Here is a 12,718-nt window from a genome sequence, read left to right on the forward strand (position 1 = left end):
TTCTATTTTTAACTTTTTGAGGAACCTCCACATCTTTGTTTTTAAATATACATCCAGTCCCACATGGGCTCCTTGCTCAGCGGGGAGCCTGCTTCTCCCTCTGCCTCTGCCTGCCATTCTGTCTGCCTGTGCTCACTCTCCCCCCCACTCTGATAAATAAATAAAATCTTTAAATATAAATCCTGCTTCTGAAAAATCTTTAGTTCAATAACTATTCATTGAGCACCTACTCTGTTTAAGATCTTTTCTGGGTGCTCGTGATTCATTAATTTACAAGATCTGTTTATCTGTTTTTTTTTTTTTTTTAAAGATTTTATTTATTTGACACAGAGAGATCACAAGTAGGCAGAGAGGCAGGCAGAGAGAGAGAGAGAGAGAGGAGGAAGCAGGCTCCCTGCTGAGCAGAGAGCCCGATGCAGGACTCAATCCTAGAACCCTGAGCTCATGACCTGAGCTGAAGGCAGAGGCGTTAACTCACTGAGCCACCCAGGTGCCCCTGTTTATCTGTTTTTAAGAAACATATCTAGCAATTAGATGGGACCAGTCTGTTGTAGGTGGAATTCCAGTCTCACCACTTTCTTGTGTAGAACTTTGAGCACATATTCTTAATGTTTCTAACTCTGTTTTTTTTTTTTTCACTGATAAATTGTAGACTTAATATATAACCACTAGGAATGTTATAAAAATTAATAAAAAAGACATGTAACATAATAAAGAGTGCTTGGCACTCATTAAATGTTTAATGAATGCTAACTAATAATATTATTGTTGCCAATTGTGTTAGGCATGCATAAATGACAGTTTAAATGGAATGGATATAGATATGCTTAATTAAACATCAAGAACATGGTTGTAGACTATTAGGATGTGTCAATTTACCAAACATTAACTAATTTTAGAATACTGGATTTGTGCCAATTATTAATCTTTGGTGCACTGATGTAGTTAATATTGTCTTTTGTAGGTCTGTGTTTTTCAAAGGAAGCATTATATTTTAGAAATTTTTTATTCATTTTTGTAGAAATATATACCAAGATGCCATGAAAGGGGAAAATAATAAATGTTCTACAAGTCAGTGTCTTATTTTATCACAATGTTTTTAAGTAAAATTTATATGATTAAAAAGTGATAAAATATTGTTCACATATTTTGTCTCTCTTTGTCTTTTACTCATTCAAAACATAGTAGTGAAATGCTTAAAATTCTTATATAACTACATTTATTACAAATATTAACTAGAAATGAATGGTCACAATTACTTATTCACTTTATATTTAGCACATGAAGAAGGTTACAACTGTAGGCAGAAAGATTTTCTCCACATTTTGAAAATTAAGGGAATAGCTTATTTGGAGATTTGGTAGAAGTATTGTTTAAGAAACTATTAAAATTGGAACCATGAAATTGTAGCATCAAGTCAGACATTTCATCTGGCTAGGATATCCCTGAAGATGTAGGATAAATATCTAATTTCTACCTGGAGGTTTATGTGGTAAAACCCTTTCCTGGGCAATCAGTTAAACCCCACACTGTACATATCACATTTTGATAAGTATAATTAAGTTTGATCAGCTTTCCTTATACTCCTAAGTATTTTAGTTTGTATATTTGCCATATTATTCTAGTGAGGCTTTGAGCTTTGCTGAAGCTCAGAGGGGTCTGTGGTACACACAAGACTAAGAACTCTTGGAGTGGAGACTATGAATATCACCACTGAAACCTGGTTATCTGATTTGAACGCAGCTCTATACCACTTACTGGGCTTCTGGTTTGGGATAAGTTTGTCAATTTCTATCCTGGTTTTCTCATCATTCTTTTAGTAGAGTTTGCAAGTAAGCAGCCTGCATACCCAACATGTTTTTTGTCTTTCCTCAAAGGTTTATAAAGAAAAACTAATTTGATAAAATGAGATAGTGGTAGATTTCAAAACAAAATAGAGCTTGATAGATTTTCTTTAAAAAATGGAAGAAAAACAAACCTGCTTACATTAGGCCAGAATTCTAAACTGTAGGTGAGTTTTTAGACTGGGCTAATACCAGAGATCTCATCTGTTTTGTCTTGCACACTAGTACACTCCCTCCCCATTCATGCATATTACCCCGGCAGTTTATGATTCCTAATAAAGAAATTAAGATGTGTATTATGTCTTTTCTATCACCACATCTACCACTTTTCTTCCAGCTCTAACCTTCACCTTGACACAATCTACTCTTGTCCCTAACTTCTGATGGTTCATTCTCAACAAACATATAGCATTCATTGTATCTCCTTGGGTCACTGATACTTCTACAGATTATTCTTCTATAAGATTTTAAGCCAAACTGGATTATTAAAAAGTCAGTTATACTTCTTTTTCTTTTTTTAATATTTTATTATTGTGTTATGTTAGTCACCATAAAATACATTACTAGTTTTTGATGCAGTATTCTAAGATTCATTGTTATCTTCTTCTTCTTTTTAAGATTTTATTTATTTATTTGACAGAGAGAGACACAGCAGGTGGGGGAACACAAGCAGGCAGAATAGGAGAAGGAGAAACAGGTTTCCTGCTGAGCAGGGAGCCTGATTTAGGGCTCGATCCAAGGACCCTGGGATCATGACCTGAGCTGAAGGCAGACACTTAACAAATGAGCCACCCAGGCACCCTGTCTTCTTCCCCTTCTTCTTCTTCTTCTTCTTTTTTAAAATGCCTTTCTTCTCCTATGTTCTGATCTTCTGACTGTACTCCAGTAGAAATCTGCTTTTGGTCACCTGTATTTCATTTTACACTGGAGAGCTATTTTAGATCTTCCAAATGCATTTTTAATTGTAGGAAGATAGGACTGGCCTCTTCTTGAAATAGGTAAATAGTCTAGTAATAGTCAACAGAGAGATGACATTATCTTAAGTAGTATTTCCCACCTTTGTCAAACAGGTGCCACCTTAATCTCCTCCCTCAGTATAGATATTCCCAGAAATGTTTTTTTCATTTGTTTTTGTGTTTGTTTGAGGGCCTATGCTCTGTCCTTTGGAAACACAATAAAACATTACCCTTACCTTTAAAGAGATTCTATCTAATCACAGAAAAATAATCACAATGCAGTGTCATAATGGCCATGATGTAGATTTGCATACAATAATATAGGAACTTAGGAAAAGGCATGTCCAAATATGCCTGCAGAGTCAGAGAAATCTTCTTGAAGATAGTGCTGAATCTGAGACTTGAAAGCAAAGTTGGGGGCAAAGTATGCCACTGGGAAGGAACAGCATGGGCAAATGCAGAGAGAAACACAAATACCTAGTGAACTCAGGAGTTGCATGTGATTAACTTTTTCTAGAGAACAAATTATTAGGTTAGCAGTAGTAGAAAGAGATTGTAATGAAAAAAAAAAAAAAAAAGTGGCCAGAGCCTTGGAAAGAATGAGGAAGCACTGAATAATTGAGGGAAGACTCGAAGCAAAAGGCCAGCTTTTACCCAGTTCTTGTGAAAACTTTTTATAGCCTTCTCAGGTCATCTGATGAAAGTTTTGTCTCATTTTTTCTCCAGTGGATAACAGGGTACTAAACTTATAGTCTGCACATGAAGACTACAGTGGAGCTACAGAAGAAAAGTTATCCTCATTCTTATCTCTTTATGATCTTTCCTGTAAAATTGTGAATTTGTTTACTTAACCAGAATACTGAATCTTTTAAGTGTAATTGGCTTATAAGGTTATCAGGTGAGGTGACTTGGAACTGTTAGCTCAGCAATTTCTGGAAATAGGTACCTCCTTTTACCTCCTCTCTTCTTTTCCCATCATCTTGCATCTTAAATCTATGTCCCAGAATATCTTCTCCTCCCATACCCTGAAGTAAGCTTACTGGCTTATTGATGTCAGTTCTGGAATGCGTTTTGGTGTATTTGCATTGAGGGGATGCCATGCAAGTTGGTGGAAAGAAACCTTTAGATTAAGGTGACAGAGAGTACCTGGAGAGGGAGCAGGAAGGATTATAGGACAGGGGCATACACGGTTCAGCACTTGTCTCTGCAAAGGTGAAATATTCTGATTTGATGCTGATTTTAACATTGTTCACTTTACTATTGATGAAGATGATATATGTATTTATTCTCAAATATTTATTACTAAAAGCTTAAAATGTAACAGACTTCATTTTATGTATCACAGATAAAACACTAATGTGGTTAGGGAATATACAATAACAAATTATTACAATGTATAGTAGGACATGAATCATCTGAACCTTGCTTACCTCCTTAGCCCTATTTTGCATTCCTTTCCCTCTTGAACACTCATTTTATTCTTCTTCCCATGTGCCATAATCCATTCTTTTGAGGCCTTTAGACATGCTATTTTATCTGCTTAAATTGTTACAACAACACTACAAAGGATGTGTCAGGAGGTAAAAGTGTAGCTTTTATATGCAATTAAAGTGAAGTTGTTATCAGTCCAAAACAGACTGCTATAACAAAAAGTTTTTTGAAAGCCTATGGTATACCCACAGATAATAAAATCTGTAGCAATATAAGAAAATATAAAGGGAAAATAATCAAAATATACCATTGCAAAAAAGCAGCACATCGATAATGAAGATGATGAGAGGAAGAGGAACAAAAGAAACTACAAAACAGAAAAAAATTAAGGAAACAGTAAATCCTTATCTAAAAATAATTACTTTAAATGTAAATAGATTAAACTCACCAAACAAAAGACATAGGGTCACCAAAGGGATAAAAAGCAAGATCCAACTATATGCTCTCTATAAGGTATCTGCTTTAGATAAAGGACACACACACACAGGCTCAAAGTGAAAGGATGGAAAAATACATTTCATTCAAATGGTAACCAAAAGAAAGGAGGAGTATGCTTATATCAGAAAAAAATAGATTTTAATAAAAAATAAAAAATAAAATAAATTTTAAGTCAAAAACTGTCACAAGAGGAAAGAAGGTCATTATGTAATGCTAATGGGTCAATTCAACAGGAAGAGGTTACAATTAGGAATATATATGCCCATGACAACACCTAACTAAATATATAAAGCTAGGGGTTCCTGGGTGCTCAGTGGGTTAAAGCCTCTGTCTTCGGCTCAGGTCATGATCCCAGGGTCCTGGGATCGAGCCCCACATCAGGCTGCTCGGCAGGGAGCCTGCCTCCCCCCACCACCCACCTGCCTCTCTGCCTACTTGTGATTTCTGTCTGTCAAATAAATAAATAAAAATATTTTTAAAAATAAATATATAAAGCTAATATCAGCAGGTCTGAAGGGAGAAATAGATAGCAACACAATAAAGAAGACTTCAATACCCTAAATGATAATGGATAGATGATCCAGACTAAATATGAGTAAGGAAACAGCAGGTGCTGGACCTAACAGACATATACAGAACATTTCACCCAGTAGGACCAGAATATACATTTTTCTCAAGTGCACGTGAAACACTCTCCAGAAGAGATCACATGCTAGGTCACAAAACAAGTCATTACAAATTTAAGAAGACTGAAATCATCCCAAGCATCTTTTCCAACCACACTGGAATGAAACTAGAAACCAATACCAAAAGGAAATGGAAAAATTCACAAATATGTGTAAATTAGCATACTTTTAAACAACTATTTTATAAAAAAAGAAAATCAGATATTAGAACATATCTCATAACATATGAAAATGAAAACACAACTACCAAAATTTATAGGATGCATATTTTCCTGGATTTCCAGGATTATTTAAAGAATATCAGGGCGCCTGGGTGGCTCAGTGGGTTAAGCCGCTGCCTTCGGATAGGGTCATGATCTCAGGGTCCTGGGATCGAGTCCCGCATCGGGCTCTCCGCTCAGCAGGGAGCCTGCTTCCTCCTCTCTCTCTCTCTGCCTGCCTCTCTGCCTACTTGTGATCTCTCTCTGTCAAATAAATAAATAAAATCTTAAAAAAAAAAAAGAATATCAAACCAGAGTCCCTTTTCCTATAGATTCTGACATTCACAATTTCTCTTGACTTTTAGGAAGTTTTATACTTGAACTACCACAGGATAAAATGAATTGACAATTAAAGGTCCTACACATGATGATAGTGCTTGATCTGATATAATCAAATCAGAGGTTTGTACAAGGTCCATAATTAATGGCAGAATTTGATGGGGGCAGAATTTGACAGAGGCAACTACTTATCTCTGAAATCCTCTCTACCTCAACATTTCTGTGATTACTATGATACCATCAAAGAACAGTGGAATATAACAACAAAAAAAAAGATTTAGAAAAACGTAAATACTATAAAAATTATACCAAATCATTGCTTCTAACTGTGCTCTAAGTCAAATGCTATGGCAGATACAAAAAAAAAGAAACAAACATATGAATAATAACAACAAAAACAAGGGCAAAATTTCTGTTTTTAAAATGCTTATAAATTACAAGAAGATGACACAGACTTAATGGTTAAGTAACTATCTAAAGAATGTGTAAAATTAATAATGCAGGAAATATTAGCTCTGAAAAAAGTAAAGAGAAGTTAATAAAAGAATTGAAAAATCCTCCTCTGAAGAGGTGGGGCTTAGGTTAAACCTTGAAGGGGTGTGTTATAAAGTTGTACTACGTCTCAGTTCTAAAACCATTACAATTGTTTGAAATGCAAACTATAACATCATCTTCTAAGTAGGTTTTCAGGAACAAAATGGGGTGGGGGGAGCACAAACTGATAACTGACCAGAAAAAATGGCACATGAAACAAATCACTTTTGGTGAAGTTTTTGTTAATAAAGTGTCAAAAATCCCCCGCTACATCATCAGCATTATCAAATGAAAGGCCACGTTCCTGATTATCCTCGTGATTCCTATAATGAGCAGGGGACAGTGGTTCTTTGAGCAGGAACAATGGGAGAGAAATACATCTAAAGGGATTTTGGTACCAGGAACCCTGTTTGGGGCTGATGGCTCACTGCTGTAGCTCATCCAGTCTCAAACAAATCTCAGTTTTATTCTGTATGTGTACATTTAATTTTTGAACATTTGAACATTAAATATTTGATATCCTTATATACATTTATTCCTGGTTTCATTTATTCGACTGTAATTAGAGATCAACTTGTGAAACAGGCTCAACAGAGGTAAATAGGGAACAGGTTATCTTACTCAAAAAATAAAAAAAAAAAAAGAAGAAGAAAAAAAATTGCTCTACTGCACCACACTACACACAGTTTCAATTAGGCTACTGACTCTTCGAGGTGAAGAAATCGGCATCATAAAATAAGATTATTTCCTGAAATTTTTTGCTAGGTTTATCTTTACAGTGGACTGTCGAGACTCAGTGTGAGGTTTCTTTCTCATAGCAATGAAATGATAGGTAAAAAGCATGCTCAGATAACTTATTGTCAGCAAAGAATATGAGGCAAGGAGGGAGAGCACTGTGTAGGTGGAGGGCTTAGAATAGAGAGTCCTTTCCTCAAATTTTCTTAGGTTGATGCTTATGCCAACCATCTAGATTTTGTCTTTGGGGTTAATTTCCCATGTTATTTTCCTAATACTTGGAATTTTATTTTAAAGCACATGTCAATTTCCCTATAATGAAACTCATGACATTTATATGGCTATAATTCTATCCCTGTGTATGTTAAGATGCTAATCTGGAGCACAAATTATGTAGTCTGACAAAAAATATGTAACATTCCTTACCCTGATCAGCCAACCATATGCTATGGATCAGAATGAAATATGAAAGACCCAATGTAGAAACTTGATCTAATCAAGTGTTGAGAAGGTGGGAGAACAGATTTATAATATTCAGACAGTCAAAAATAAGCTAAAGGTATTTTTTTTTTACTAGCGTTAATTCATCAGTAGATCTCTCAAGTGACCATTAAACATATTACTAAACTGAAGTGGTTGTACTGCATCACAAGAAACACATTTAAGTTCCTCGCGTATAGATCCTTTACTTCTTTGGTTAGGTTTATTTCCAGGTATCTTATGGTTCTTGGTGTTATAGTAAATGGAACTGATCCTCTCATTTCCCTTTCTAAATTTTCATTGTTAGTGTATAAGGAAGCAACTGATTTCTGTGCATTGATTTTGTATCCTGCCACATTACTGAATTGCTGTATGAGTTCTAGTAGTTTGGGGTGGAGTCTTTTGGGTTTTCCATATAAAGTGTCATGTAATCTGCAAAGAGAGAGAGAGTTTGACTTCTTCTTTGCCAAACTGAGTACCTTTTATTTCTTTTTGTTGTCTGATTCTTCTAGCATGATGTTGAACAATAGTGGTGAGAGTGTGCGCCCTTGTTGTGTTCTTGATCTCAAAGGGAAGGCTGTCAGCATTTCCCCATTGAAAATGATACTTGCTGTGGGTTTTTCATAGATTCTATGAATTTGAGGAATGTTCCCTCTATCCCTATACTTTGAAGCATTTTAATCACAAAGGGATGCTGTATTTTATCAAATGCTTTTTCTGTATCAGTTGAGAGGACCAATGGTTCTCTCTTTTTGGTTCTTCTCTTATTGATTTGTTCTATCACATTGATTTATTTGTGAATGTTGAACATTGCATCCCAGGGATAAATCCTACCTGGTCATGATGGGATAATCTTATTAATGTATTGTTGGATGGATCCTATTAGCTAGGATTTTTTTTTAAAGATTTTATTTATTTATTTGACAGAAAAAGACAGAGAGAGAGAGATCACAAGTAGGCAGAGAAGCAGGCAGAGAGAGGGGGAAGCAGGCTCCCTGCTGAGCAGAGAGCCTGATGCAGGACTTGATCCTAGGGCCCTGAGATCATGACCTGAGCTGAAGGCAGAGGCCTACCCCACTGAGCCACCCAGGCACCCTGTTAGCCAGGATCTTGTTGAGAATCACAAATGACACTACAAACAAAGGACTGATATCCAAGATCTATAAAGAACTCCTCAAACTCAACACATAAAAAAACAGATAATCATATCTAAAAGTGGGCAGAAGATGTGAACAGACACTTCTCCAAAGAAAACATAGAAATGGCTAACAGATGCATGTTCATAGCAGCAATGGCCACAATCACCAAACTGTAGAAAGAGCCAAGATGCACTTCAACAGATGAAGGGATAAAGAAGATATGATCCATATATACAATGGAGTATTATGCCTCCATCAGAAAGGATGAATACCCAACTTTTGTATCAACATGGACCCGACTGGAGGAGATTTTGCTGAGTTAAATAAGTCAAGCAGAGAAAGTAAATTATCATATGGTTTCACTTACTTGTGGAGCATAAGAAATAACATGGAGGACATTAGGAGAAGGAGAGGAAAAGTGAATTGGGGTAAATTGGAGGGGGAGATAAAGCATGAGAAACTGTCCACTCTGAGAAGCAAAGTGAGGGTTTTGGAAGGCAGGGGGGTGGGATGATGGGTGAGCCTGGTGGTGGATCTTAAGGAGGGCACATATTACATGGAGCACTGGGTGTGGTGCATAAACAATGAATCTTGGAACACTGAAAAAATAAAATAAGATTTAAAGAAAAAAAAGAAACATTTAAGAGTATCCCATTTTGACTTTACTAAATCCAATAACCTTTTAAATAATTTGAACAAGTGATAATTGCAATTTACAGTTGTATAGATTTAGTACACAGACTACTGAGTCAATATAGTTAAGATATTTATTCATTTATTTATGATTTTACATATTTACCCTGCTATACATCCAACCCCCCATCCGTCTGTTTGTCCATTTATCTGCTCTTCCATTCCCTTAATGATTGTTTTATCTTTTAAATCTTTACAATATGTTTATACCATTGGCTATCTCTATATATTCAACTGTCTTTATCTAAACCCAACCTAGTATAATATCACAATATTATGCAAACTTTGAAAATGGCAGGCTGTTGGATAATTATTTGTGGTTACAGTTAGTCCACTTATATGCATTAAACATTTTTCCTATGTGCAACTCTCAGAATGACAATGACCAAATTCTCTTGAAGATAACCTAGACCTTGTTCAGTTGAGAGAGACATAGATGGAGCGAGACAGAGAGAGAGAAGACAGGCACATTCTAGGACAGACTCTGTCATCATATAGATGTATGAACTTGGGAAAGTTACTTTATTCCCTGATTCTCAATTTCATCATCTTAAAATAAATAGATACTGATAGATGATTTCTATGTTCTAAAAACTCCAGTTATTAACTATATCAAATATGTTGAAAGACTACTATTTCATAGGTTCCTTAAGTCAAATACTGTGTTTAACCAGGGTGAAAATGGCAAAGATCCTATAGGACATTACTAATTATAAGATACATTTTGATTATAAAAACAATACAACTAACATAGTTCCAAAATAACTTGTTACTGCTTAGAAAATAAAGATACATCTCTATTTGCAGATGAATGACCTAATTAGCATGACCATGAAAAAGCTGTGTCCTTGGGTCTTAGTTTCATCTTCTAGAATGGGAGTGTGGCTGGAATTTGCTGTATAACACATATTAATATTTAATATATATATAAGACTACAGGAATTTTCTGGAGTTAACTATACTGTTTTAAAATTGGATAATCCTCTAGGGAACTTAGGGACAGAATATATATAAGATACATTATTACTCTCATCAAAGATGGGTTATAAAAACATTAAATACCAAATATTTTTACTTACAAAAACCTTCCACTTTTCCTGACTTTCAAACCAAAATAATCCATTCATTAGCACCTTTGTCAGCAATAAAAAGATCTCATTGTAACTTCAGTGTATAGGCTACTATACTAGGTGTTGGTGCTTTCTCATTTGCCTCTTTTCTTAGAGGTTATTACAAGAGACTGGGAGGAAAATCTACCCTTAAAGCATGCCTATGTCTCAGGGGAAGGAATACTCAAATAAATGTTTACATCTGACAGAAGCTGAATGTTAAAAAGTGGATCTCTGTGTGGTAAATGCTGAGTATAGGTTTGATGGTGCCCTGTAGTTAATGTTATATTGTATGAGGAACAATTAACATGACCAGAACTCAGTAAGTGCTGAGACTGATTACATAAACAGTTCTGCCATAAACTTATCAGTTTCTGCAGTAGCATCACTTTGTTGATCAACTGAATGAGGAGGATAAATGCAGAGCAAGTATTTAATTTTTGTATGAGGAAATCAAGGGGTAAGATCAGTCTTCCTAGACTTAAAGATATGTCTGCTAAGTTTTATCATGGAATCCTTGACATCTTTATTTCTAAGGGTATAGATCACTGGATTCAAGAGGGGAGTGAAAATGGTATAAAATACTGAGAGCACTTTGTCTATTGGGAAGTTTGTGAAAGGCCATACATAGATGAAAATGCATGGGCCAAAGAAAAGGGTCACAACAGTGAAGTGGGCACTGCAAGTAGAAAGTGCTTTAGAGGACCCACCAGAGGAACGTTGCCGAACAGTGACCAGGATTATAGTGTAGGAAATCACCAAGAGGACAAAACACACCAGGGCAATCATGCCACTGGTTGAGATCATGAACACTCCCAGAATGTATGTGTCTACACAGGCAAGTTTGATCACCAAGGGGAGGTCACAAAAGAAGCTATCCACTTCATTGGGTCCACAGAAAGGCAGATTGACAGTAAATGCTAACTGACTCATAGCATGGAAGATGCCAACAATCCATGAAAGTGTTACAAGCCCAACACACATTCTTCGGTTCATAATGGTTAAGTAACGTAAAGGTTTACATATAGCCACGTACCTATCAAAAGACATAGATATCAGCAGTACAATCTCAGCACCCCCTAACAGATGCAGGAAAAAAATCTGAGTGATGCATCCTTCAAAAGAGATGGTTTTGTGCTCACTGAGGAAATCTGCAATCATTTTGGGGGTGGCGAATGAAGCCAGAGACATGTCAATGAAGGAGAGATTGCCCAGCAAAAAGTACATGGGTGAGTGAAGGCGTGGCTCTGACAGGATGGTGAGCACAATAAGAAGGTTACCCAGTACAGTGGCTGCATATACTATGGAGAAAAACAGGAAATAGAAGATCTGGAGTTCCCAAGAACTGGAGAGACCCTGTAGTATGAATTCAGTTATGACTGACTGATTATTCCAGGCCATTCAGTCTCATTTCTGGAAGGACTCTGACATTTCCAGTGGGAGGAGAACTAGGAAAAAATACAGTGATCAAATCCAAAATGAGATTTTTTTTTTGCATGAAATAATTTAGTGGCAGTCCACTACCAAATAGTTCCCTGTTTTATCACTTCCCTGCTCACAGTAGTCAAATATTTCCCCATGGACTTTCCAGATATCTTACTTGATTCAACTGAAGATTAATTCTTAAGACTTAGAAATTTGCTTTTAAGACGAAAATCTTCATGAAAGAAATAAAAATTCAGCTATTTGAAGACTTACTCCTCCCTTTATAAAATACATAAAGAAAATTCACAGCTAACTTCCAACAAGTTTTGAAGGGAGAGGGAATGGTAGCCTTTTTCAAAACATCATGATGACTGAAGGACTGGAGTGAACAACATTTGAGAATTATGATAGATGATTAATGGGAAAACAAAAGTGGAAAGGAATGTGGGCACTGTTCCTTACAGTGATTAGGATGAAGGAACAGAAATAAGGGGAGGGGAAATGGCTATGGAGAAACATGGTATGTTCTGATTTTCCAATGGAGATTGTCCAGAATAAAAATGAAACAGACTTTCATTTTCAGTTCTTCATTCCAATTATGCAGACATGAATGGCCCCTGTTCCAAATCATCAAGACCAAAAATTTTCC

General features: G+C 35.9%; 1 protein-coding gene across 1 annotated transcript; it reads right to left on the minus strand.

Moving 5' to 3' along the window:
* Nucleotides 1–11,097: 11,097 nt before the first annotated feature.
* Nucleotides 11,098–12,045, minus strand: LOC101676320 (olfactory receptor 4K3). Its single transcript, XM_004781739.1, has one exon. It carries the CDS (start codon nt 12,043–12,045, stop codon nt 11,098–11,100), a length of 948 nt encoding a protein of 315 aa, XP_004781796.1.
* Between the last annotated feature and the right edge of the window lie 673 nt (nt 12,046–12,718).

This window comes from Mustela putorius, unplaced genomic scaffold (assembly GCF_011764305.1).
Source record: "Mustela putorius furo isolate JIRA1106 unplaced genomic scaffold, ASM1176430v1.1 tig00003896_pilon_pilon_pilon, whole genome shotgun sequence".
Taxonomy (NCBI): domain Eukaryota; kingdom Metazoa; phylum Chordata; class Mammalia; order Carnivora; family Mustelidae; genus Mustela; species Mustela putorius.

Bases quoted from the DNA above. Each gene is read 5' to 3' on its own strand.
- LOC101676320 (XM_004781739.1), bottom strand. From the start codon at position 12,045: ATGGCCTGGAATAATCAGTCAGTCATAACTGAATTCATACTACAGGGT.